Source organism: Lampetra fluviatilis, unplaced genomic scaffold (assembly GCF_964198595.1).
Source record: "Lampetra fluviatilis unplaced genomic scaffold, kcLamFluv1.1 SCAFFOLD_684, whole genome shotgun sequence".
In the NCBI taxonomy this organism is placed as follows: domain Eukaryota; kingdom Metazoa; phylum Chordata; class Hyperoartia; order Petromyzontiformes; family Petromyzontidae; genus Lampetra; species Lampetra fluviatilis.
Window position 1 is genome coordinate 956 of NW_027621660.1, and position 27,006 is coordinate 27,961.

At 57.2% G+C, this 27,006-nt stretch overlaps 1 protein-coding gene across 1 annotated transcript; it reads right to left on the minus strand.

The window, feature by feature from the left end:
* Positions 1 to 1,096: 1,096 nt before the first annotated feature.
* Positions 1,097 to 26,088, minus strand: LOC144955541 (uncharacterized; the record flags this gene model as incomplete). The annotated part of the gene is made up of 8 exons (XM_078885730.1): positions 26,065 to 26,088; positions 21,849 to 21,931; positions 17,245 to 17,863; positions 14,853 to 15,001; positions 9,244 to 9,390; positions 6,391 to 6,653; positions 4,684 to 5,263; positions 1,097 to 1,299 (listed from the first exon to the last, which is right to left on the minus strand). Coding segments are annotated over exons 2-8 (2,043 nt in total), but the record flags the coding sequence as incomplete, so codon positions are not given.
* Positions 26,089 to 27,006: the final 918 nt, after the last annotated feature.

A 27,006-nucleotide genomic window follows, 5' to 3' on the forward strand; every position in this document is an offset into this window, starting at 1 on the left:
CCACCCACCCACTCACCCACCCACCACTCACCCACCACCCACCCACCACTCACCCACCACCCACCCCACCCACTCACCCACCACCCACCCACCCACTCACTCACCCACCACCCACCCACTCACCCACCCACTCACCCACCCACTCACCCACTCACCCACCCACCCACCCACTCACCCACCCACCCACTCACCCACCCACCACTCACCCACCACCCACCCACCCACTCACCCACACCCACCCACCCACCCACCACCCACCCACCACTCACCCACCACCCACCCACCCACTCACCCACCACCCACTCACCCACCACCCACCCACCCACCCACCCACTTTCCCACCCACCCACCCACTCACCCACCCACTCACCCACTCACCCACCCACCCACTCACCACCCACCCACTCACCCACCCACCCACTCACCCACCCACTCACCCCACCCACCCACCCACTCACCCCACCCACCCACCCACTCTCCCACCCACCACTCACCCACTCACCCACCCACCACTCACCCACTCACCCACCCACCCACTCACCCACCCACCCACTCACCCACCATCCACTCACTCACTCACCCACTCACCCACCCACCACTCACCCACTCACCCACCCACCACTCACCCACTCACCCACCCACCCACTCACCCACCCACCCACCCACTCACCCACCCACCACTCACCCACCACCCACCCACTCACTCACCCACCACCCACCCACTCACTCACCCACTCACCCACCCACCCACCCACCACTCACCCACTCACCCACCTACCCACTCACCCTCCCACCCACTCACTCACCCACCCACCACTCACCCACCACCCACCCACTCACTCACCCACCACCCACTCACCCACCCACTCACCCACTCACCCACCCACCACTCACCCACTCACCCACCCACCACCCACCCACCCACTCACCCACCCACTCACTCTCCCACCCACCCACCCACCCACTCACTCTCCCACCCACCCACCCACTCACCCACCCACCCACCCACCCACTCACCCACCCACTCACCCCACCCACTCACCCACCCACTCACCCACCCACCCACTCACCCACCCACCCACCACCCACCACCCACCGAAATCTCTCCGCGTCCTCCTCCTCCGCAACCTCCATCACTCGCAGCGCCGAGGAGCCGGGAGGGACGCGGACGCTCACCGCTCGCTGAAGACGCCCCGCTCACCGCGTCGCTCACCCGGTACTCCACGTTCACCGCGTCGCTCACCGCGTCGCTCACCACCGCTCCGTGTCGCCCGGCGTCTCGGCGGGCGAGCGGTTCACCTGGGGGGGGGGGGGGGGGGGGGTAGAGGGCTCAGCAACGCGACGTAGACTCAACACTGAGACTCAATACTGAGACTCAATACTGAGACTCAACACTGAGACTCAGCACTGAGACTCAATACTGAGACTCAGCACTGAGACTCAATACTGAGACTCAACACTGAGACTCAATACTGAGACTCAACACTGAGACTCAACACTGAGACTCACTGAGACTCAATACTGAGACTCAGCACTGAGACTCAGCACTGAGACTCAACACTGAGACTCAACACTGAGACTCACTGAGACTCAATACTGAGACTCAGCACTGAGACTCAGCACTGAGACTCAACACTGAGACTCAATACTGAGACTCAACACTGAGACTCAACACTGAGACTCACTGAGACTCAATACTGAGACTCAGCACTGAGACTCAGCACTGAGACTCAACACTGAGACTCAACACTGAGACTCACTGAGACTCAATACTGAGACTCAGCACTGAGACTCAGCACTGAGACTCAACACTGAGACTCAGCACTGAGACTCACTGAGACTCAATACTGAGACTCAGCACTGAGACTCAGCACTGAGACTCAACACTGAGACTCAGCACTGAGACTCAGCACTGAGACTCAACACTGAGACTCAGCACTGAGACTCAACACTGAGACTCAACACTGAGACTCAGCACTGAGACTCAACACTGAGACTCAACACTGAGACTCAGCACTGAGACTCAGCACTGAGACTCAACACTGAGACTCAGCACTGAGACTCAGCACTGAGACTCAACACTGAGACTCAGCACTGAGACTCAACACTGAGACTCAACACTGAGACTCAACACTGAGACTCAGCACTGAGACTCAACACTGAGACTCTGCACTGAGACTCAGCACTGAGACTCAGCACTGAGACTCAACACTGAGACTCAACACTGAGACTCAGCACTGAGACTCAACACTGAGACTCAACACTGAGACTCAACACTGAGACTCAGCACTGAGACTCAATACTGAGACTCAGCACTGAGACTCAACACTGAGACTCAGCACTGAGACTCAACACTGAGACTCAGCACTGAGACTCAACACTGAGACTCAGCACTGAGACTCAACACTGAGACTCAACACTGAGACTCAGCACTGCACCATAGACTCAACACTGCACCATAGACTCAACACTGGGACTCAACACTACCCACAGACTCAACACTGCCCCATAGACTCAACACTGAGACTCAACACTGAGACTCAACACTGCACCACAGACTCAACACTGCACCACAGACTCAACACTGCACCATAGACTCAACACTGCACCATAGACTCAACGCTGCACCACAGACTCAACACTGCACCACAGACTCAACACTGCACCATAGACTCAACACTGCACCATAGACTCAACACTGCACCATAGACTCAACACTGCACCATAGACTCAACACTGCACCATAGACTCAACACTGCACCATAGACTCAACACTGCACCATAGACTCAACACTGCACCCTAGACTCAACACTACCCATAGACTCAACACTGCACCACAGACTCAACACTGCACCACAGACTCAACACTGCACCACAGACTCAACACTGCACCATAGACTCAACACTGCACCATAGACTCAACACTGCACCATAGACTCAACACTGCCCATAGACTCAACACTGCACCATAGACTCAGCACTGCACCACAGACTCAACACTGCACCATAGACTCAACACTGCACCATAGACTCAACCCTGCCCATAGACTCAACACTGCACCACAGACTCAACACTGCACCACAGACTCAACACTGCACCATAGACTCAACACTGCACCATAGACTCAACACTGCACCATAGACTCAACACTGCACCACAGACTCAACACTGCACCACAGACTCAACACTGCACCATAGACTCAACACTGCCCCATAGACTCAACACTGCACCATAGACTCAACACTGCACCACAGACTCAACACTGCACCATAGACTCAACACTGCACCATAGACTCAACACTGCACCATAGACTCAACACTGCCCCATAGACTCAACACTGCACCACAGACTCAACACTGCACCACAGACTCAACACTGCACCACAGACTCAACACTGCACCATAGACTCAACACTGCACCACAGACTCAACACTGCACCACAGACTCAACACTGCACCATAGACTCAACACTACCCATAGACTCAACACTGCACCACAGACTCAACACTGCACCATAGACTCAACACTGCACCATAGACTCAACACTGCACCACAGACTCAACACTGCACCATAGACTCAACACTGCACCATAGACTCAACACTGCACCATAGGCTCAACACTGAGACTCAACACTGCACCACAGACTCAACACTGCACCACAGACTCAACACTGCACCATAGACTCAACACTGCACCACAGACTCAACACTGCACCATAGACTCAACACTGCACCATAGTCTCAACACTGCACCACAGACTCAACACTGCACCATAGACTCAACACTGCACCACAGACTCAACACTGCACCACAGACTCAACACTGCACCATAGACTCAACACTGCACCACAGACTCAACACTGCACCATAGACTCAACACTGCACCATAGACTCAACACTGCACCATAGGCTCAACACTGAGACTCAACACTGCACCACAGACTCAACACTGCACCACAGACTCAACACTGCACCATAGACTCAACACTGAGACTCAACACTGCACCACAGACTCAACACTGCACCATAGACTCAACACTGCACCATAGACTCAACACTGCCCATAGACTCAACACTGCACCACAGACTCAACACTGCACCATAGACTCAACACTGCACCATAGACTCAACACTGCACCACAGACTCAACACTGCACCACAGACTCAACACTGCACCATAGACTCAACACTGCACCACAGACTCAACACTGCACCATAGACTCAACACTGCACCATAGACTCAACACTGCACCATAGGCTCAACACTGAGACTCAACACTGCACCACAGACTCAACACTGCACCACAGACTCAACACTGCACCATAGACTCAACACTGAGACTCAACACTGCACCACAGACTCAACACTGCACCATAGACTCAACACTGCACCATAGACTCAACACTGCACCACAGACTCAACACTGCACCACAGACTCAACACTGCCCATAGACTCAACACTGCACCATAGACTCAACACTGCACCATAGACTCAACACTGCACCACAGACTCAACACTGCACCACAGACTCAACACTGCACCACAGACTCAACACTGCACCATAGACTCAACACTGCACCATAGGCTCAACACTGAGACTCAACACTGCACCATAGACTCAACACTGCACCACAGACTCAACACTGCACCACACACCCCGCGCAGCGCCTGCTACCTGTGTTCCGTGTCTCCGCCTCCTCCGCCTCCTCGTCCCCGTCGACCGCCGCGCTCCCACGCCGGACGAGGTGCGGCTCAAGCGGACCTCCGTCGCCGCCGCGACGGCCAACGCCGTGGTTGCCGTGGTCACCGTGGCCACCGTGGCTAGTGCCGTGGCGGTTACCGTGGTCACCGCCGCGACGGCCGCCGTGGTTACCGTGGTCACCGTGGCCACCGTGGCTAGTGCCGTGGCGGTCACCGTGGTCACCGCCGCGACGGCCGCCGTGGTTACCGTGGTCACCGTGGCCACCGTGGCTAGTGCCGTGGCGGTCACCGTGGTCACCGCCCCGACGGCCGCCGTGGTTACCGTGGTCACCGTGGCCACCGTGGCTAGTGCCGTGGCGGTCACCGTGGTCACCGCAGGTGTGTGTCGCAGCGTCGTAGAAGCTGCGTCCGCTCAGTGCCAGCAGCGCGTGGGCCGCCGCGGCCGGGTTGCCGAAGCGACCGGCCAGAGCGGCGGCCACGAGGCGGCGCTCGCTGGCGCCGCAGTCCCAGCCCGGCGGGGAGATACCCAGCAGGCGCACGCCTGCTGTGAGAGCCTGTGGTGGCGGGTGGCGGGTGGTGGGTGGGTGGGTGAGTGGGTGGGTGGGTGGAGGGGGTGGTGAGTGGGTGAGTGGTGGGTGGGTGAGGGGGTGGTGGGTGGGTGGGTGGAGGGGTGGGTGGGTGGGTGAGTGGGTGGGTGGGTGAGTGGCTGGGTGGGTGGCTGGCTGGTTGTGTGGGTGGCTGGCTGGCTGGGTGGCTGGGTGGGTGGCTGAGTGAGTGGCTGAGTGAGTGACTGAGTGAGTGGCTGAGTGAGTGGCTGAGTGAGTGGCTGAGTGAGTGGCTGAGTGAGTGGCTGAGTGAGTGGCAGGGTGAGTGGCTGGGTGAGTGACTGAGTGAGTGGCTGGGTGAGTGACTGAGTGAGTGACTGAGTGAGTGGCTGAGTGAGTGACTGAGTGAGTGGCTGAGTGAGTGACTGAGTGAGTGGCTGAGTGAGTGGCTGAGTGAGTGGCTGAGTGAGTGGGTGCCTGAGTGACTGAGTGAGTGGCTGAGTGAGTGGCTGAGTGAGTGGCTGAGTGAATGACTGAGTGAGTGGCTGAGTGAGTGGCTGAGTGAGTGGCTGAGTGAGTGGCTGAGTGAGTGACTGAGTGAGTGACTGAGTGAGTGGCTGAGTGAGTGGCTGAGTGAGTGGCTGGGTGAGTGGCTGGGTGAGTGGGTGCCTGAGTGACTGAGTGAGTGGCTGAGTGAGTGACTGAGTGAGTGACTGAGTGAGTGGCTGAGTGAGTGACTGAGTGAGTGAGTGGCTGAGTGAGTGACTGAGTGAGTGGCTGAGTGAGTGGGTGCCTGGGTGAGTGGCTGAGTGAGTGGCTGAGTGAGTGACTGAGTGAGTGGCTGAGTGAGTGGCTGAGTGAGTGGCTGAGTGAGTGGGTGCCTGGGTGAGTGACTGAGTGAGTGACTGAGTGAGTGGCTGAGTGAGTGGCTGGGTGAGTGGCTGAGTGAGTGGCTGAGTGAGTGGCTGAGTGAGTGGCTGAGTGAGTGACTGAGTGAGTGGCTGAGTGAGTGGCTGAGTGAGTGACTGAGTGAGTGGCTGAGTGAGTGGGTGGCTGAGTGAGTGGCTGAGTGAGTGGCTGAGTGAGTGACTGAGTGAGTGGCTGGGTGAGTGGGTGGCGCCCCCCCTCCGTCTCACCTGCATGGCCACTGCGGATCCGTAGACGGACGTCGTCCGCTCGAAGGCCTCCTCCTCCTTCTCATCCTTCTCATCCTTCTCATCATTCTTCTCATCCTCATCCTCCTCCTCCGCCGCCGCCGCCGCCTCCGCCGCCTGGAGCCGGCGCAGGAGGCGGCGGGCGGCCTGCTCCACGTCGCCCGCCAGCTTCGGCGAGAGGCCGGAGCGGGCGGCGGGGCGCGACGAGACGCAGGAGAGGGCCAGCGAGCACATGGACATCGTGCCTGGGCAGAGAGACGCGCGGGGAGAGAGAGACACGGGGAGACACGGGGAGAGAGACACGGGGGGAGAGACACATGGACATCGTGCCTGGGCAGAGAGACGCGCGGGGAGAGAGAGACACGGGGAGACACGGGGAGAGAGACACGGGGGGAGAGACACATGGACATCGTGCCTGGGCAGAGAGACGCGCGGGGAGAGAGAGACACGGGGAGACACGGGGAGAGAGACACGGGGGGAGAGACACATGGACATCGTGCCTGGGCAGAGAGACGCGCGGGGAGACAGAGACACGGGGAGACACGGGGAGAGAGACACGGGGGGAGAGACACATGGACATCGTGCCTGGGCAGAGAGACGCGCGGGGAGAGAGAGACACGGGGAGACACGGGGAGAGAGACACGGGGGGAGAGACACATGGACATCGTGCCTGGGCAGAGAGACGCGCGGGGAGAGAGAGACACGGGGAGACACGGGGAGAGAGACACGGGGGGAGAGACACATGGACATCGTGCCTGGGCAGATAGACGCGGGGAGAGAGAGACACGGGGAGACACGGGGAGAGAGACACGGGGGGAGAGACACATGGACATCGTGCCTGGGCAGAGAGACGCGGGGAGAGAGAGACACGGGGAGACACGGGGAGACACGGGGAGAGAGAGACGGGGAGAGAGACGTGGTGAGAGAGAGACGTGGTGAGAGAGAGACACGGGGAGAGACACGGGGAGAGAGACACGGGCAGAGAGACGCGGGGAGGAGAGACACATGGACATCGTGCCTGGGCAGAGAGACACGCGGGGAGAGAGACACGGGGGGAGAGACACGGGGGGAGAGACGCGGGGAGAGAGACACGGGGGGAGAGACACGGGCAGAGAGACACGCGGGGAGAGAGACACATGGACATCGTGCCTGCGCAGAGAGACGCGGGGAGACACGGGGAGACACGCGGGGAGAGAGACACATGGACATCGTGCCTGGGCAGAGAGACACGCGTGGAGAGAGACACGGGGAGACACGGGGAGAGACGCGGGGAGAGACGCTGGGAGAGAGATGCAGGGAGACACGTGGTGTCTGTGGGTCTCTGTGGGTGTCTGTGGGTCTCTGTGGGTGTCTGTGGATGTCTGTGGGTCTCTGTTGGTGTCTGTGGGTGTCTGTGGGTCTCTGTGGATGTCTGTGGGTCTCTGTGGATGTCTGTGGGTCTCTGTGGGTCTCTGTGGGTGTCTGTGGGTCTCTGTGGGTGTCTGTGGGTCTCTGTGGGTCTCTGTGGGTCTCTGTGGGTGTCTGTGGGTCTCTGTGGGTGTCTGTGGGTCTCTGTGGGTCTCTGTGGGTCTCTGTGGGTGTCTGTGGGTCTCTGTGGGTCTCTGTGGGTGTCTGTGGGTCTCTGTGGGTCTCTGTGGGTGTCTGTGGGTCTCTGTGGGTGTCTGTGGGTCTCTGTGGGTCTCTGTGGGTCTCTGTGGGTGTCTGTGGGTCTCTGTGGGTGTCTGTGGGTCTCTGTGGGTCTCTGTGGGTCTCTGTGGGTCTCTGTGGGTCTCTGTGGGTCTCTGTGGGTCTCTGTGGGTGTCTGTGGGTGTCTGTGGGTCTCTGTGGGTCTCTGTGGGTGTCTGTGGGTCTCTGTGGGTCTCTGTGGGTGTCTGTGGGTGTCTGTGGGTCTCTGTGGGTGTCTGTGGGTCTCTGTGGGTCTCTGTGGGTGTCTGTGGGTCTCTGTGGGTCTCTGTGGGTCTCTGTGGGTCTCTGTGGGTGTCTGTGGGTGTCTGTGGGTCTCTGTGGGTCTCTGTGGGTCTCTGTGGGTGTCTGTGGGTCTCTGTGGGTGTCTGTGGGTCTCTATGAGTCTCTGTGGGTCTCTGTGGGTCTCTGTGGGTCTCTGTGGGTCTCTGTGGGTCTCTATGAGTCTCTGTGGGTGTCTGTGGGTGTCTGTGGGTCTCTGTGGGTGTCTGTGGGTCTCTGTGGGTCTCTGTGGGTCTCTGTGGGTCTCTGTGGGTGTCTGTGGGTCTCTGTGGGTCTCTGTGGGTGTCTGTGGGTGTCTGTGGGTGTCTGTGGGTCTCTGTGGGTGTCTGTGGGTCTCTGTGGGTCTCTGTGGGTGTCTGTGGGTCTCTGTGGGTCTCTGTGGGTCTCTGTGGGTGTCTGTGGGTCTCTGTGAGTCTCTGTGGGTGTCTGTGGGTCTCTGTGAGTCTCTGTGGGTGTCTGTGGGTGTCTGTGGGTGTCTGTGGGTCTCTGTGGGTCTCTGTGGGTCTCTGCGTGTGTCTGTGTATCTCTGCGTGTATCTGTGTGTGTGTGTCTCTGTGTGTCTCTGTGCGTGTCTGTGTGTGTCTCTGTGGGTCTGTCGCCTCATGTGTGTGTCTGCGTGTGTCTGTGTGTCTGTGTGTGCCTGTGTGTCTCTGTGGGTCTCTGTGTGTCTCTGTGTGTGACTGTGTCTCTGCGTGTCTCTGTGTGTCTCTGTGGGTCTCTGTGGGTCTCTGCGTGTGTCTGTGTGTCTCTGTGGGTCTCTGTGTGTGTCTGCGTGTGTCTGTGTGTCTCTGTGTGTCTCTGTGTGTCTCTGCGTGTGTCTGTGTGTCTCTGTGGGTGTCTGTGTGTGTCTCTGTGTGTCTGTCGCCTCACTGTGTGCGTCCCCGGGGCATCGCGTGAAGGCTTCCCGTGATGCGTCGACGAGGATTGAGGCGACGTCGGGATCCACGGGCAGGTCGGAGACGCAGAGAGACAGCGCCGACAGGGACAGCTCGTAGAAGCTGCTCAGCGGACACGCGTCTAGACAGAGACACGGGGGGGAGACACAGGGGGAGACACACGTCTAGACAGACACGCGTCTAGACAGAGACACGGGGAGAGAGACACAGGGGGAGACACACGTCTAGACGGAGACACGCAGAGAGACAGCGCGGACAGGGACAGCTCGTAGAAGCTGCTCAGCGGACACGCGTCTAGACAGAGACACGGGGGGGAGACACAGGGGGAGACACACGTCTAGACAGAGACACGCGTCTAGACAGAGACACGGGGAGAGAGACACAGGGGGAGACACACGTCTAGACGGAGACACGCAGAGAGACAGCGCGGACAGGGACAGCTCGTAGAAGCTGCTCAGCGGACACGCGTCTAGACAGAGACACGGGGGGGAGAGACACAGGGGGAGACACACGTCTAGACAGACACGCGTCTAGACAGAGACACGGGGAGAGAGACACAGGGGGAGACACACGTCTAGACGGAGACACGCAGAGAGACAGCGCGGACAGGGACAGCTCGTAGAAGCTGCTCAGCGGACACGCGTCTAGACAGAGACACGGGGGGGAGACACAGGGGGAGACACACGTCTAGACAGAGACACGCGTCTAGACAGAGACACGGGGAGAGAGACACAGGGGGAGACACACGTCTAGACGGAGACACGCAGAGAGACAGCGCGGACAGGGACAGCTCGTAGAAGCTGCTCAGCGGACACGCGTCTAGACAGAGACACGGGGGGGAGACACAGGGGGAGACACACGTCTAGACAGAGACACGCGTCTAGACAGAGACACGGGGAGAGAGACACAGGGGGAGACACACGTCTAGACGGAGACACGCAGAGAGACAGCGCGGACAGGGACAGCTCGTAGAAGCTGCTCAGCGGACACGCGTCTAGACAGAGACACGGGGGGGAGAGACACAGGGGGAGACACACGTCTAGACGGAGACACGCAGAGAGACAGCGCCGACAGGGACAGCTCGTAGAAGCTGCTCAGCGGACACGCGTCTAGACAGAGACACGGGGGGGAGAGACACAGGGGGGAGACACACGTCTAGACGGAGACACGCAGAGAGACAGCGCCGACAGGGACAGCTCGTAGAAGCTGCTCAGCGGACACGCGTCTAGACGGAGACGCGGGGGGGAGACACGCGTCTAGACAGAGACACGGGGGGGAGACACGCGTCTAGACAGAGACACGGGGAGAAGACACGCGTCTAGATGGAGACACGGGGGGGGGAGACGCGTCTAGACAGAGACACGGGGAGACACGCGTCTAGACGGAGACACGGGGGGGGGAGACGCGTCTAGACGGAGACATGGGGAGACACGCGTCTAGACGGAGACACGGGGAGACACGCGTCTAGACAGAGACACGGGGGGGGGAGACACACGTCTAGACGGAGACACGGGGAGACACGCGTCTAGACGGGGACACGGGGAGACACGCGTCTAGACGGAAACACGGGGAGACACGTCTAGACAGAGACACGGGGGGGAGACACGTCTAGACAGAGACACGGGGGGGGAGACACGTCTAGACGGAGACACGGGGAGACACGCGTCTAGACGGAGACACGGGGAGACACGCGTCTAGACGGAGACACGGGGAGACACGTCTAGACGGAGACACGGGGAGACACGCGTCTAGACGGAGACACGGGGGAGACACGCGTCTAGACGGAGACACGGGGAGACACGTCTAGACGGAGACACGGGGAGACACGTCTAGACAGAGACACGGGAGGGAGACACGTCATGACAGAGACACGGGGGGGGAGACACGTCTAGACGGAGACACGGGGGAGACACGTCTAGACGGAGACACGCGTCTAGACAGAGACACGGGGAGACACGCGTCTAGACGGAGACACGGGGGGGGAGACACGCGTCTAGACAGAGACACGGGGAGACACGCGTCTAGACGGGGACACGGGGGGGGAGACACGCGTCTAGACAGAGACACACGGGGAGACACACGTCTAGACGGAGACACGGGGGGGGGGAGACACGTGTCTAGACGGAGACACGGGGAGACACGCGTCTAGACGGGGACACGGGGGGGGAGACACGTGTCTAGACGGAGACACGGGGAGACACGCGTCTAGACGGGGACACGGGGGGGGAGACACGCGTCTAGACAGAGACACACGGGGAGACACACGTCTAGACGGAGACACGGGGGGGGGAGACACGTGTCTAGACGGAGACACGGGGAGACACGCGTCTAGACGGGGACACGGGGGGGGAGACACGTGTCTAGACGGAGACACGGGGAGACAGCGCGGACAGGGACAGCTCGTAGGAGCTGCTGAGTTGACACTCATCTAGACGGACACACGCATGGCGGAGACACGGGGGGAGACACGCGTCTAGACGGACACGGGGAGACACGTCTAGATGGACACGGGGAGACACGTCTAGACGGAGACACGGGGAGACAGGTCTAGACGGAGACACGGGGGAGACACGTCTAGACGGAGACACGGGGAGACACGTCTAGACAAAGACACGGGGAGACACGTCTAGACGGAGACACACGGGGGGACACGTCTAGACGGAGACACGGGGAGACACGTCTAGACGGACATGGGGAGACACGTCTAGACGGAGACACGGGGAGACACACGTCTAGACGGAGACACGGGGAGACACGTCTAGACGGAGACACGGGGAGACACGTCTAGACGGACACAGGGAGACACGTCTAGACGGAGACACGGGGGAGACACGTCTAGACGGAGACACGGGGAGACACGTCTAGACGGACACGGGGAGACACGTCTAGACGGACACGGGGAGACACGTCTAGACAGAGACACGGGGAGACACGTCTAGACGGACACGGGGAGACACGTCTAGACGGAGACACAGGGAGACACGTCTAGACGGAGACACGGGGGACACGTCTAGACGGAGACACGGGGGACACGTCTAGACGGAGACACGGGGAGACACGTCTAGACGGACACGGGGAGACACGTCTAGACGGAGACACGGGGGGAGACACGTCTAGACGGAGACACGGGGAGACACGTCTAGACGGAGACACGGGGAGACACGTCTAGACGGACACGGGGAGACACGGCTAGATGGAGACACGGGGAGACACGTCTAGACGGACGCGGGGGAGACACGTCTAGACGGAGACACGGGGAGACACGTCTAGACAGAGACACGGGGAGACACGTCTAGACGGAGACACGGGGAGACACGTCTAGACAGAGACACGGGGAGACGCGTCTAGACGGAGACACGGGGAGACACGTCTAGACGGAGACACACGGGGAGACACGTCTAGACGGAGACACACGGGGAGACGCGTCTAGACGGAGACACGGGGAGACACGTCTAGACGGAGACACGGGGAGACACGTCTAGACGGAGACACGGGGAGACACGTCTAGACGGACATGGGGAGACATGTCTAGACGGAGACACGGGGAGACACGTCTAGACGGAGACACGGGGAGACACGTCTAGACGGACATGGGGAGACACGTCTAGACGGAGACACGGGGGGAGACACGTCTAGACGGACACGGGGAGACACGTCTAGACGGAGACACGGGGAGACACGTCTAGACGGACACAGGGAGACACGTCTAGACGGAGACACGGAGAGACACGTCTAGACGGAGACACGGGGAGACACGTCTAGACGGAGACACGGGGGGACACGTCTAGACGGAGACACGGGGAGACACGTCTAGACGGAGACACGGGGAGACACGTCTAGACGGAGACACGGAGAGACACGTCTAGACGGAGACACGGGGAGACGCGTCTAGACGGAGACACGGGGAGACACGTCTAGACGGAGACACGGGGAGACACGTCTAGACGGAGACACGGGGAGACACGTCTAGACAGACACAGGGAGACACGTCTAGACGGAGACACGGGGAGACACGTCTAGACGGAGACACGGGGAGACACGTCTAGACAGACACAGGGAGACACGTCTAGACGGAGACACGGGGAGACACGTCTAGACGGAGACACGGGGAGACGCGTCTAGACAGAGACACGGGGGAGACACGTCTAGACGGAGACACACGGGGGGACACGTCTAGACGGAGACACACGGGGGGACACGCCTAGACGGAGACACGGGGAGACACGTCTAGACGGAGACACGGGGAGACACGTCTAGACAGAGACACGGGGGAGACACGTCTAGACGGAGACACACGGGGGGACACGTCTAGACGGAGACACACGGGGGGACACGTCTAGACGGAGACACGGGGAGACACGTCTAGACGGAGACACGGGGAGACACGTCTAGATGGAGACACGGGGGAGACACGTCTAGACGGAGACACGGGGAAACACGTCTAGACGGAGACACGGGGGGGGAGACACGCGTCTAGACAGAGACACACGGGGAGACACGCGTCTAGACGGGGACACGGGGGGGGAGACACGCGTCTAGACAGAGACACACGGGGAGACACGTCTAGACGGAGACACGGGGAGACACGTCTAGACGGAGACACGGGGAGACACGTCTAGACGGACACGGGGAGACACGCGTCTAGACAGAGACAAACGGGGAGACACGTCTAGACGGAGACACAGGGAGACACGTCTAGACGGAGACACGGGGAGACACGTCTAGACGGAGACACGGGGAGACACGTCTAGACGGACACGGGGAGACACGTCTAGACGGAGACACGCGGGAGACACGTCTAGACGGAGACACGGGGAGACACGTCTAGACGGAGACACGGGGAGACACGTCTAGACGGACACGGGGAGACACGTCTAGACAGAGACACGGGGAGACACGTCTAGACGGAGACACGGGGAGACACGTCTAGACGGAGACACGGGGAGACGCGTCTAGACGGAGACACGGGGAGACACGTCTAGACGGAGACACGGGGGAGACGCGTCTAGACGGACACGGGGGAGACACGTCTAGACGGAGACACGGGGGAGACACGTCTAGACGGACACGGGGGAGACACGTCTAGACGGACACGGGGAGACACGTCTAGACGGAGACATGGGGAGACACGTCTAGACGGAGACACGGGGAGACACGTCTAGACGGACACACGGGGAGACACGTCTAGACGGAGACACGGGGAGACACGTCTAGACGGACACGGGGAGACACGTCTAGACGGAGACACGGGGAGACACGTCTAGACGGACACAGGGAGACACGTCTAGACGGAGACACGGGGAGACACGTCTAGACGGAGACACGGGGAGACACGTCTAGACGGAGACACGGGGAGACACGTCTAGACGGACACGGGGAGACACGTCTAGACGGAGACACGGGGAGACACGTCTAGACGGACACAGGGAGACACGTCTAGACGGAGACACGGGGAGACACGTCTAGACGGAGACACGGGGAGACACGTCTAGACGGAGACACGGGGAGACACGTCTAGACGGAGACACAGGGGAGACACGCGCGTCTAGACGGACCACACGCTGGCGGCGATGAGCGACTCACGCCGACGCAGCCACTTCCTCTCCGTGTCCACCGCTCGCCGCAGGGAGCTCACGACGTCCACCTTCTCGCGGCCGACCCTCACGCCGCTCGCCGTCCGCTCGCCCGCAGAGCGCAGCCACAGCAGCAGCAGCGCCAGCAAGCCGGGTCGGCTGGTGGGAGGGGTGGGGTGTCAATCACTCACTGAGTGTGTGTCACTGTGTGTCACTGTGTGTGTGTGTCACTGTGTGTGTGTGTCACTGTGTGTGTGTCTGTGTGTGTGTGTGTCACTGTGTGTGTGTGTCATTGTGTGTCTGTGTGTGTGTGTGTCAATCACTCACTGTGTGTCTGTGTGTGTGTGTCACTGTGTGTGTGTGTCACTGTGTGTGTGTGTGTGTCTGTGTGTGTTACTGTGTCAATCACTCACTGTGTGTCTGTGTGTGTGTGTGTCACTGTGTGTGTCACTGTGTGTGTCACTCACTCACTGTGTGTGTGTGTCACTGTGTGTGTGTGTCACTGTGTGTCACTGTGTGTGTGTGTCACTGTGTGTGTGTGTCACTGTGTGTGTGTGTGTCTGTGTGTGTGTCAATCACTCACTGTGTGTCTGTGTGTGTGTGTGTCACTGTGTGTGTGTGTCACTGTGTGTGTGTGTGTCTGTGTGTGTTACTGTGTCAATCACTCACTGTGTGTCTGTGTGTGTGTGTGTCACTGTGTGTGTCACTGTGTGTGTGTGTCACTCACTCACTGTGTGTGTGTGTCACTGTGTGTGTGTCACTGTGTGTGTGTGTGTCACTGTGTGTGTCACTGTGTGTGTGTCACTCACTCACTGTGTGTGTGTGTCACTGTGTGTGTGTCACTGTGTGTGTGTGTCACTGTGTGTGTGTGTCAATCACTCACTCACTGTGTACCCGTACCCGTACCCGGCCGTACCCGTACCCTACCCGTACCCGGCCGGGTACGGGTAGGCTACGGGTAGGCTACGGGTAATCGGGTATCTGATTGCGACCTCTGGGATGAAGCCACGTTGCAGGCGCGGGTGGGTTGATTCTAGGAACTTGAATTGTGAGAAGAGACAAGACGTTGGGAAATGAGTGACAAACGGTGACTCACCAGTGACTCGCGGCCTACCCGTACCCAGCCGCACCAGGGTCGCAAACTCTCCCACTCACTCACCCACCCACCCACTAATTCAGCTACTCACTCACCCACTCACTCACGAACTCACCCACGCACCTACTCACCCACTCACCCACCCACTCACCCACTCACTCACTCACGAACTCACCCACTCACTCACTCACTCACCCACCCACTTACTCACCCACTCACCCACCCACTCACCCACTCACTCACTCACGAACTCACCCACTCACTCACTCACTCACCCACCCACTTACTCACCCACTCACCCACCCACTCACCCACTCACTCACTCACGAACTCACCCACTCACTCACGAACTCACCCACGCACCTACTCACCCACTCACCCACCCACTCACCCACCCACTCACTCACTCACCCACCCACTTACTCACCCACCAACCAGGGGTCGCAAACGGGTTTTGATTCCCTACCCGTACCCGGACGCACCAGGGTCGCAAACGGCTACCCGTACCTAGCCGGGTACGGGTAGCCGGGTATCGGGTAGGGTACGGGTATCGGGTAGGGTACGGGTATCGGGTACCCGGTTGCGTCGTCTGGTGGTGCCTTACCTGGCTAACAAGCGCCGTGACCTCGCCAACTTTGCCTGTACTCTCCGTCTCTCTCTCTCTCTTCATTTCCATCTCACTCTCTCTCTGTCTCTCTGTCTCTCTCCGTGTCTGTCTCTCTCTCTGTGTCTCTCTCTCTCTGTCTCTCTCTCCGTGTCTCTCTCCCCATCACACTCTGTCTCTCTCTCTCTCCGTCCCCCCTCCCCTCCCCTCGCTCCGACGCGACCATCCCCGGCAGGGCGTCCTTCAGCATCTTGTGGCGGCAGTGTTGTGTGTAGTGTAGTGTATAATGTACAGTAGTGTAGTGTGTAGTGTAGTGTATAGTGGTGTAGTGTAGAGTGTAGTGTATAGTGTAGTGTATGGTGTAGTGTATAGTGTAGTGTATAGTGTAGTGTATGGTGTAGTGTATAGTGGTGTAGTGTAGAGTGTAGTGTATAGTGTAGTGTATGGTGTAGTGTATAGTGTAGTGTATAGTGTAGTGTGTAGTGTGTAGTGTATAGTGTAGTGTAGAGTGTAGTGTATAGTGTAGTGTATAGTGTAGTGTGTAGTGTGTAGTGTATAGTGTAGTGTAGAGTGTAGTGTATAGTGTAGTGTATAGTGTAGTGTATGGTGTAGTGTATAGTGTAGAGTCTCCGTGTCTCTCTCTTTATTTCCATCTCACACTCTCTGTCTCTCTCTCTCTCCGTGTCCCCCCCCCCACCCTACCCTCGCTCCGACGCGACCATCCCCGGCAGGGCGTCCTTCAGCATCTTGTGGCGGCGACGGATCTCGGCGGCTGCAGCGCCGCTGCTGCCGCCATCGCCCCGGCAATCCTCACCGCCTCCGGCCTGCGCGACGCTCCGAGCCAACTGCAGCAGCGGACTGGGGCACGTGAACAGAGGCTGGCAACGGACACCACCACCACCACCAGCACCAGCACCACCAGCACCAGCACCACCAGCACCGGCACCAGCACCACCGGCACCGGCACAGCCACCACCGGCACCGCCACCACCGGCACCAGCACCACCACCACCGGCACCGACACCACCAGCACCACCGGCACCGACACCACCAGCACCGGCACCGCCACCACCGGCACCAGCACCACCACCACCGGCACCGCCACCACCGGCACCACCGGCACCGACACCACCAGCACCGGCACCGCCACCGGCACCGCCACCACCGGCACCGCCACCACCGGCACCACCAGCACCACCACCAGCACCACCACCGGCACCACCACCACCACCGCCGCGGCCGCAGCTGTGGCCGGTGTTCTCTGCTTGCCGGAGGACGTCCAGAAGGACGTCAATGGCCTCGGTGAGGCCCACGCTGGAGCCTGCCAGAGGGAGAGAGGGGGGGAGGGTGTAGTGTGTAGTGTAGTAGTGTAGTGTATAGTGTAGTGTGTAGTGTAGTGTGTAGTGTAGTGTGTAGTGTGTAGTGTAGTGTAGTAGTGTGTAGTGTAGTGTATAGTGTGTAGTAGTGTATAGTGTAGTAGTGTAGTGTAGTGTGTAGTGTATAGTATAGTGTGTAGTGTATAGTGTATAGTGTGTAGTGTAGTAGTGTAGTGTATAGTGTGTAGTGTAGTGTGTAGTGTAGTGTGGTGTAGTGTATAGTGTAGTGTGTAGTGGAGTGTGTAGTGTAGTGTGTAGTGTAGTGTGTAGTGTAGTGTGTAGTAGTGTAGTGTATAGTGTAGTGTAGTAGTGTAGTGTGTAGTAGTGTAGTGTATAGTAGAGTAGTGTAGTAGTGTAGTGTATAGTGTAGTGTATTACGTAGTGTAGTGTATAGTGTAGTGTAGTGTGTAGTGTAGTAGTGTAGTGTGTAGTGTAGTGTAGTATGTAGTGTAGTGTGTAGTACTGTAGTGTAGTAGTGTAGTGTGTAGTGTGTAGTGTAGTGTGTAGTGTAGTGTGTAGTGTAGTGTATAGTCGTTTCTGTGTGTGCTGAGTCTCTGTGTGTCTCTGTGTGTGTCTGTGAGTCTCTGTGAGTCTCTGTGTGTGTCTGTGAGTCTCTGTGAGTCTCTGTGAGTCTCTGTGAGTCTCTGTGTGTCTCTGTGTGTGTCTGTGAGTCTCTGTGAGTCTCTGTGTGTCTCTGTGTATCTCTGTGAGTCTCTGTGTGTCTCTGTGTGTGTCTGTGAGTCTCTGTGAGTCTCTGTGAGTCTCTGTGAGTGGTGAGTCTCTGTGGGTCTCTGTGTGTCTCTGTGGGTCTCTGTGTGTCTCTGTGAGTCTCTGTGAGTCTCTGTGAGTGGTGAGTCTCTGTGAGTCTCTGTGGGTCTCTGTGTGTCTCTGTGGGTCTCTGTGAGTCTCTGTGAGTCTCTGTGAGTGGTGAGTCTCTGTGGGTCTCTGTGTGTCTCTGTGGGTCTCTGTGTGTCTCTGTGGGTCTCTGTGAGTCTCTGTGAGTCTCTGTGAGTGGTGAGTCTCTGTGAGTCTCCGTGTATCTCTGTGAGTCTCTGTGAGTGGTGAGTCTCTGTGTGTCTCTGTGTATCTCTGTGAGTCTCTGTGAGTCTCTGTGGGTCTCTGTGTGTCTCTGTGAGTCTCTGTGAGTGGTGAGTCTCTGTGAGTCTCTGTGTATCTCTGTGAGTCTCTGTGAGTCTCTGTGGGTCTCTGTGTGTCTCTGTGAGTCTCTGTGAGTGGTGAGTCTGTGTGTCTCTGTGTATCTCTGTGAGTCTCTGTGAGTCTCTGTGGGTCTCTGTGTGTCTCTGTGAGTCTCTGTGAGTGGTGAGTCTCTGTGTGTCTCTGTGTATCTCTGTGAGTCTCTGTGAGTCTCTGTGAGTCTCTGTGTATCTCTGTGAGTCTCTGTGGGTCTCTGTGAGTGGTGAGTCTGTGTGTCTCTGTGTATCTCTGTGAGTCTCTGTGAGTCTCTGTGGGTCTCTGTGTGTCTCTGTGAGTCTCTGTGAGTGGTGAGTCTGTGTGTCTCTGTGTATCTCTGTGAGTCTCTGTGAGTCTCTGTGGGTCTCTGTGTGTCTCTGTGAGTCTCTGTGAGTGGTGAGTCTCTGTGTGTCTCTGTGTATCTCTGTGAGTCTCTGTGTGTCTCTGTGAGTCTCTGTGAGTCTCTGTGTGTGGTGAGTCTCTGTGTGTGGTGAGTCTCTGTGTGTCTCTGTGTGTCTCTGTGAGTCTCTGTGTGTCTCTGTGAGTCTCTGTGAGTCTCTGTGAGTCTCTGTGTATCTCTGTGAGTCTCTGTGAGTCTCTGTGAGTCTCTGTGAGTCTCTGTGGGTCTCTGTGAGTCTCTGTGTGTCTCTGTGTGTCTCTGTGTGTCTCTGTGAGTCTCTGTGAGTCTCTGTGAGTCTCTGTGGGTCTCTGTGAGTCTCTGTGGGTCTCTGTGAGTCTCTGTGTGTCTCTGTGAGTCTCTGTGAGTCTCTGTGGGTCTCTGTGGGTCTCTGTGTGTCTCTGTGAGTCTCTGTGAGTCTCTGTGTGTCTCTGTGTGTCTCTGTGAGTCTCTGTGTGTCTCTGTGAGTCTCTGTGAGTCTCTGTGGGTCTCTGTGAGTCTCTGTGGGTCTCTGTGAGTCTCTGTGAGTCTCTGTGGGTCTCTGTGAGTCTCTGTGAGTCTCTGTGGGTCTCTGTGAGTCTCTGTGAGTCTCTGTGAGTCTCTGCGAGTCTCTGCGAGTCTCTATGAGTCTCTGTGAGTCTCTGTGAGTCTCTGTGGGTCTCTGTGAGTCTCTGTGAGTCTCTGTGAGTCTCTGTGAGTCTCTGTGAGTCTCCGTGAGTCTCCGTGGGTCTCTGTGAGTCTCTGTGGGTCTCTGTGAGTCTCTGTGAGTCTCTGTGTGTCTCTGTGAGTCTCTGTGTGTCTCTGTGAGTCTCTGTGAGTCTCTGTGTGTCTCTGTGAGTCTCTGTGTGTCTCTGTGAGTCTCTGTGGGTCTCTGTGGGTCTCTGTGAGTCTCTATGAGTCTCTGTGAGTCTCTGTGAGTCTCTGTGGGTCTCTGTGAGTCTATGTGGGTCTCTGTGGGTCTCTGTGAGTCTCTGTGGGTCTCTGTGAGTCTCTATGAGTCTCTATGAGTCTCTGTGGGTCTCTGTGAGTCTCTGTGGGTCTCTGTGGGTCTCTGTGAGTCTCTGTGTGTCTCTGTGGGTCTCTGTGAGTCTCTATGAGTCTCTGTGGGTCTCTGTGTGTCTCTGTGAGTCTCTATGAGTCTCTGTGGGTCTGTGTGTCTCTGTGAGTCTCTATGAGTCTCTGTGAGTCTCTGTGTGTCTCTGTGAGTCTCTATGAGTCTCTGTGAGTCTCTGTGTGTCTCTGTGAGTCTCTGTGAGTCTCTGTGAGTTTCTGTGAGTCTCCGTGAGTCTCTGTGGGTCTCTGTGAGTCTCTCTGTATCTCTATGAGTCTCTATGAGTCTCTATGAGTCTCTGTGAGTCTCTGTGAGTCTCTATGTATCTCTGTGAGTCTCTGTGGGTCTCTGTGAGTCTCTGTGAGTCTCTGTGAGTCTCTGTGAGTCTCTATGTATCTCTGTGAGTCTCTGTGGGTCTCTGTGGGTCTCTGTGAGTCTCTGTGAGTCTCTGTGAGTCTCTATGTATCTCTATGAGTCTCTGTGAGTCTCTGTGAGTCTCTATGAGTCTCTGTGGGTCTCTGTGTGTCTCTGTGAGTCTCTATGAGTCTCTGTGAGTCTCTGTGTGTCTCTGTGAGTCTCTGTGAGTCTCTGTGAGTTTCTGTGAGTCTCCGTGAGTCTCTGTGGGTCTCTGTGAGTCTCTGTGAGTCTCTATGTATCTCTATGAGTCTCTGTGAGTCTCTATGAGTCTCTGTGAGTCTCTGTGTGTCTCTGTGAGTCTCTATGAGTCTCTGTGAGTCTCTGTGTGTCTCTGTGAGTCTCTGTGAGTCTCTGTGAGTTTCTGTGAGTCTCCGTGAGTCTCTGTGGGTCTCTGTGAGTCTCTGTGGGTCTCTGTGGGTCTCTGTGAGTCTCTATGAGTCTCTGTGAGTCTCTGTGAGTCTCTATGTATCTCTGTGAGTCTCTGTGGGTCTCTGTGAGTCTCTGTGAGTCTCTGTGAGTCTCTATGTATCTCTGTGAGTCTCTGTGGGTCTCTGTGGGTCTCTGTGAGTCTCTGTGAGTCTCTGTGAGTCTCTATGTATCTCTATGAGTCTCTGTGAGTCTCTGTGAGTCTCTATGAGTCTCTGTGGGTCTCTGTGGGTCTCTGTGGGTCTCTGTGAGTCTCTATGTATCTCTGTGAGTCTCTATGTATCTCTGTGAGTCTCTGTGGGTCTCTGTGGGTCTCTGTGAGTCTCTGTGAGTCTCTGTGGGTCTCTGTGGGTCTCTGTGAGTCTCTGTGAGTCTCCGTGAGTCTCTGTGGGTCTCTGTGAGTCTCTGTGAGTCTCTGTGGGTCTCTGTGAGTCTCCGTGAGTCTCACCGCATGGCTCAGCGGAGGATGTAGAGGAGAATCCCAGCAGCAGCAGCAGCAGGAGTCGATGTGATGCTGATCCAGCAGACATTCTACATCGGACAGCGGGAGAGAGTCAGACAGAGAGCCGGCGAGTCAGACAGACGAACAGAGACAGACACAGACAGACACAGACAGACAGAGACACGCACAGACAGACACAGACAGAGACAGACAGAGAGACAGAGAGACAGACACAGACAGAGACACAGACAGAGACACGCACAGACAGGCAGACACACACAGACAGAGACAGACACACACAGACAGAGACAGACACACACATACACAGACACATGCACAGACACACACAGACACAGTCAGACAAAGACACAGACAGAGACACAGACAGAGACACAGACAGACACAGACAGACAGAGACAGACAGAGACACAGACAGACAGAGACACAGACAGACACAGACAGAGACAGACAGAGAGACACAGACAGACACAGACAAACAGAGACACAGAGACATACACACACAGACACATGCACAGACACAGACAGAAACACAGACAGAGACACAGACAGACACAGACAGAGACAGACACAGACACTGACTCCACGATCGCTGAGTGATGGGGTCGGGTCAAGGGGTCACCGCCCACCCAGGTGACCCCAGCCCCTCCCCTCGTCCCCCACACCCCCTCCCAGCCCCTCCCCTCGTCCCCCCCCACCCGCTCCCAGCCCCTCCCCTCGTCCCCCCCCACCCCCTCCCAGCCCCTCCCCTCGTCCCCCCCCACCCCCTCCCAGCCCCTCCCCTCGTCCCCCCCCACCCGCTCCCAGCCCCTCCCCTCGTCCCCCCCCACCCCCTCCCAGCCCCTCCCCTCGTCCCCCCCCACCCCCTCCCAGCCCCTCCCCTCGTCCCCCCCCACCCGCTCCCAGCCCCTCCCCTCGTCCCCCCCCACCCCCTCCCAGCCCCTCCCCTCGTCCCCCCCCACCCCCTCCCAGCCCCTCCCCTCGTCCCCCCCCACCCCCTCCCAGCCCCTCCCCTCGTCCCCCCCCACCCTCTCCCAGCCCCTCCCCTCGTCCCCCCCCACCCCCTCCCAGCCCCTCCCCTCGTCCCCCCCCACCCTCTCCCAGCCCCTCCCCTCGTCCCCCCCACCCTCTCCCAGCCCCTCCCCTCGTCCCCCCCACCCCCTCCCAGCCCCTCCCCTCGAAAGTAGCTGAGTAGCTGGTAGAGAGTAGCTGGTAGAGAGTAGCTGGTAGAGAGTAGCGGGTAGAGAGTAGCTGGTAGAGAGTAGCTGGTAGAAAGTAGCGGGTAGAGAGTAGCCGGTAGAGAGTAGCCGGTAGAGAGTAGCCGGTAGAGAGTAGCCGGTAGAGAGTAGCCGGTAGAGAGTAGCCGGTAGAGAGTAGCCGGTAGAGAGTAGCCGGTAGAGAGTAGCCGGTAGAGAGTAGCTGGTAGAGAGTAGCTGAGTAGCTGGTAGAGAGTAGCTGGTAGAGAGTAGCTGGTAGAGAGTAGCTGGTAGAGAGTAGCTGGTAGAGAGTAGCTGAGTAGCTGGTAGAGAGTAGCTGGTAGAGAGTAGCTGGTAGAGAGTAGCCGGTAGAGAGTAGCTGGTAGAGAGTAGCTGGTAGAGAGTAGCCGATAGAGAGTAGCTGGTAGAGAGTAGCTGAGTAGCTGGTAGAGAGTAGCTGGTAGAGAGTAGCTGGTAGAGAGTAGCTGGTAGAGAGTAGCTGAGTAGCTGGTAGAGAGTAGCTGGTAGAGAGTAGCTGGTAGAGAGTGGCTGAGTAGCTGGTAGAGAGTAGCTGGTAGAGAGTAGCTGGTAGAGAGTAGCTGGTAGAGAGTAGCCGGTAGAGAGTAGCCGGTAGAGAGTAGCCGGTAGAGAGTAGCCGGTAGAGAGTAGCTGGTAGAGAGTAGCCGGTAGAGAGTAGCCGGTAGAGAGTAGCCGGTAGAGAGTAGCCGGTAGAGAGTAGCCGGTAGAGAGTAGCTGGTAGAGAGTAGCTGGTAGAGAGTAGCCGATAGAGAGTAGCTGGTAGAGAGTAGCTGAGTAGCTGGTAGAGAGTAGCTGGTAGAGAGTAGCTGGTAGAGAGTAGCTGGTAGAGAGTAGCTAAGTAGCTGGTAGAGAGTAGCTGGTAGAGAGTAGCCGGTAGAGAGTAGCTGGTAGAGAGTAGCTGGTAGAGAGTAGCCGATAGAGAGTAGCTGGTAGAGAGTAGCTGAGTAGCTGGTAGAGAGTAGCTGGTAGAGAGTAGCTGGTAGAGAGTAGCTGGTAGAGAGTAGCTGGTAGAGAGTAGCTGAGTAGCTGGTAGAGAGTAGCTGGTAGAGAGTAGCTGGTAGAGAGTAGCTGAGTAGCTGGTAGAGAGTAGCTGGTAGAGAGTAGCTGGTAGAGAGTAGCTGGTAGAGAGTAGCCGGTAGAGAGTAGCCGGTAGAGAGTAGCTGGTAGAGAGTAGCTGGTAGAGAGTAGCCGATAGAGAGTAGCTGGTAGAGAGTAGCTGAGTAGCTGGTAGAGAGTAGCTGGTAGAGAGTAGCTGGTAGAGAGTAGCTGGTAGAGAGTAGCTGAGTAGCTGGTAGAGAGTAGCTGGTAGAGAGTAGGCGGTAGAGAGTAGCCGGTAGAGAGTAGCCGGTAGAGAGTAGCCGGTAGAGAGTAGCCGGTAGAGAGTAGCCGGTAGAGAGTAGCTGGTAGAGAGTAGCTGGTAGAGAGTAGCTGGTAGAGAGTAGCTGGTGGAGAGTAGCTGGTAGAGAGTAGCTGGTAGAGAGTAGCTGAGTAGCTGGTAGAGAGTAGCTGGTAGAGAGTAGCTGGTAGAGAGTAGCTGGTGGAGAGTAGCTGGTAGAGAGTAGCTGGTAGAGAGTAGCTGAGTAGCTGGTAGAGAGTAGCTGGTAGAGAGTAGCTGGTAGAGAGTAGCTGGTAGAGAGTAGCTGGTGGAGAGTAGCTGGTGGAGAGTAGCTGAGTAGCTGGTAGAGAGTAGCTGGTGGAGAGTAGCTGGTGGAGAGTAGCTGGTGGAGAGTAGCTGGTGGAGAGTAGCTGGTAGAGAGTAGCTGGTAGAGAGTAGCTGGTAGAGAGTAGCTGAGTAGCTGGTAGAGAGTAGCTGGTGGAGAGTAGCTGGTAGAGAGTAGCTGGTAGAGAGTAGCTGGTAGAGAGTAGCTGGTGGAGAGTAGCTGGTAGAGAGTAGCTGGTAGAGAGTAGCTGAGTAGCTGGTAGAGAGTAGCTGGTAGAGAGTAGCTGGTAGAGAGTAGCTGGTAGAGAGTAGCTGGTAGAGAGTAGCTGAGTAGCTGGTAGAGAGTAGCTGGTAGAGAGTAGCTGGTAGAGAGTAGCTGAGTAGCTGGTAGAGAGTAGCTGGTAGAGAGTAGCTGGTAGAGAGTAGCTGGTAGAGAGTAGCCGGTAGAGAGTAGCCGGTAGAGAGTAGCTGGTAGAGAGTAGCTGAGTAGCTGGTAGAGAGTAGCTGGTAGAGAGTAGCTGGTAGAGAGTAGCCGGTAGAGAGTAGCTGGTAGAGAGTAGCCGGTAGAGAGTAGCTGGTAGAGAGTAGCTGGTAGAGAGTAGCTGGTAGAGAGTAGCTGAGTAGCTGGTAGAGAGTAGCTGGTAGAGAGTAGCTGGTAGAGAGTAGCCGGTAGAGAGTAGCTGGTAGAGAGTAGCCGGTAGAGAGTAGCTGGTAGAGAGTAGCTGAGTAGCCGGTAGAGAGTAGCTGGTAGAGAGTAGCTGGTAGAGAGTAGCTGGTGGAGAGTAGCTGGTAGAGAGTAGCTGGTAGAGAGTAGCTGAGTAGCCGGTAGAGAGTAGCTGGTAGAGAGTAGCTGGTAGAGAGTAGCCGGTAGAGAGTAGCCGGTAGAGAGTAGCTGGTAGAGAGTAGCTGAGTAGCTGGTAGAGAGTAGCTGGTAGAGAGTAGCTGGTAGAGAGTAGCTGGTAGAGAGTAGCTGAGTAGCTGGTAGAGAGTAGCTGAGTAGCTGGTAGAGAGTAGCTGGTAGAGAGTAGCTGAGTAGCTGGTAGAGAGTAGCTGGTAGAGAGTAGCTGGTAGAGAGTAGCTGGTAGAGAGTAGCTGGTAGCTGAGTAGCTGAGTAGCTGAGTAGCTGAGTAGTAGCTGGTAGAGAGTAGCTGAGTAGCTGAGTAGCTGAGTAGTACCTGGTGGAGAGTAGCTGAGTAGTACCTGGTGGAGAGTAGCTGGTAGAGAGTAGCTGAGTAGCTGAGTAGTACCTGGTAGAGAGTAGCTGAGTAGCTGGTAGAGAGTAGCTGGTAGCTGAGTAGCTGAGTAGTACCTGGTAGAGAGTAGCTGAGTAGCTGAGTAGTACCTGGTAGAGAGTAGCTGAGTAGCTGAGTAGCTGAGTAGCTGAGTAGTACCTGGTAGAGAGTAGCTGAGTAGCTGAGTAGCTGAGTAGTACCTGGTAGAGAGTAGCTGAGTAGCTGAGTAGCTGAGTAGTACCTGGTAGAGAGTAGCTGAGTAGCTGAGTAGCTGAGTAGTAGCTGGTAGAGAGTAGCTGAGTAGCTGAGTAGCTGAGTAGTACCTGGTAGAGAGTAGCTGAGTAGCTGAGTAGTACCTGGTGGAGAGTAGCTGGTAGAGAGTAGCTGAGTAGCTGAGTAGCTGGTAGAGAGTAGCTGAGTAGCTGAGTAGTACCTGGTGGAGAGTAGCTGAGTAGTAGCTGGTAGAGAGTAGCTGAGTAGCTGAGTAGTACCTGGTAGAGAGTAGCTGAGTAGCTGAGTAGTACCTGGTGGAGAGTAGCTGGTAGAGAGTAGCTGAGTAGCTGGTAGAGAGTAGCTGGTAGCTGAGTAGCTGAGTAGTACCTGGTAGAGAGTAGCTGAGTAGCTGAGTAGCTGAGTAGCTGAGTAGTACCTGGTAGAGAGTAGCTGAGTAGCTGAGTAGCTGAGTAGTACCTGGTAGAGAGTAGCTGAGTAGCTGAGTAGCTGAGTAGTACCTGGTGGAGAGTAGCTGAGTAGCTGAGTAGCTGAGTAGTAGCTGGTAGAGAGTAGCTGAGTAGCTGAGTAGTACCTGGTGGAGAGTAGCTGAGTAGCTGAGTAGCTGAGTAGTAGCTGGTAGAGAGTAGCTGAGTAGCTGAGTAGTACCTGGTAGAGAGTAGCTGAGTAGCTGAGTAGCTGGTAGAGAGTAGCTGAGTAGCTGAGTAGTACCTGGTAGAGAGTAGCTGAGTAGCTGAGTAGCTGAGTAGCTGGTAGAGAGTAGCTGAGTAGCTGAGTAGCTGAGTAGT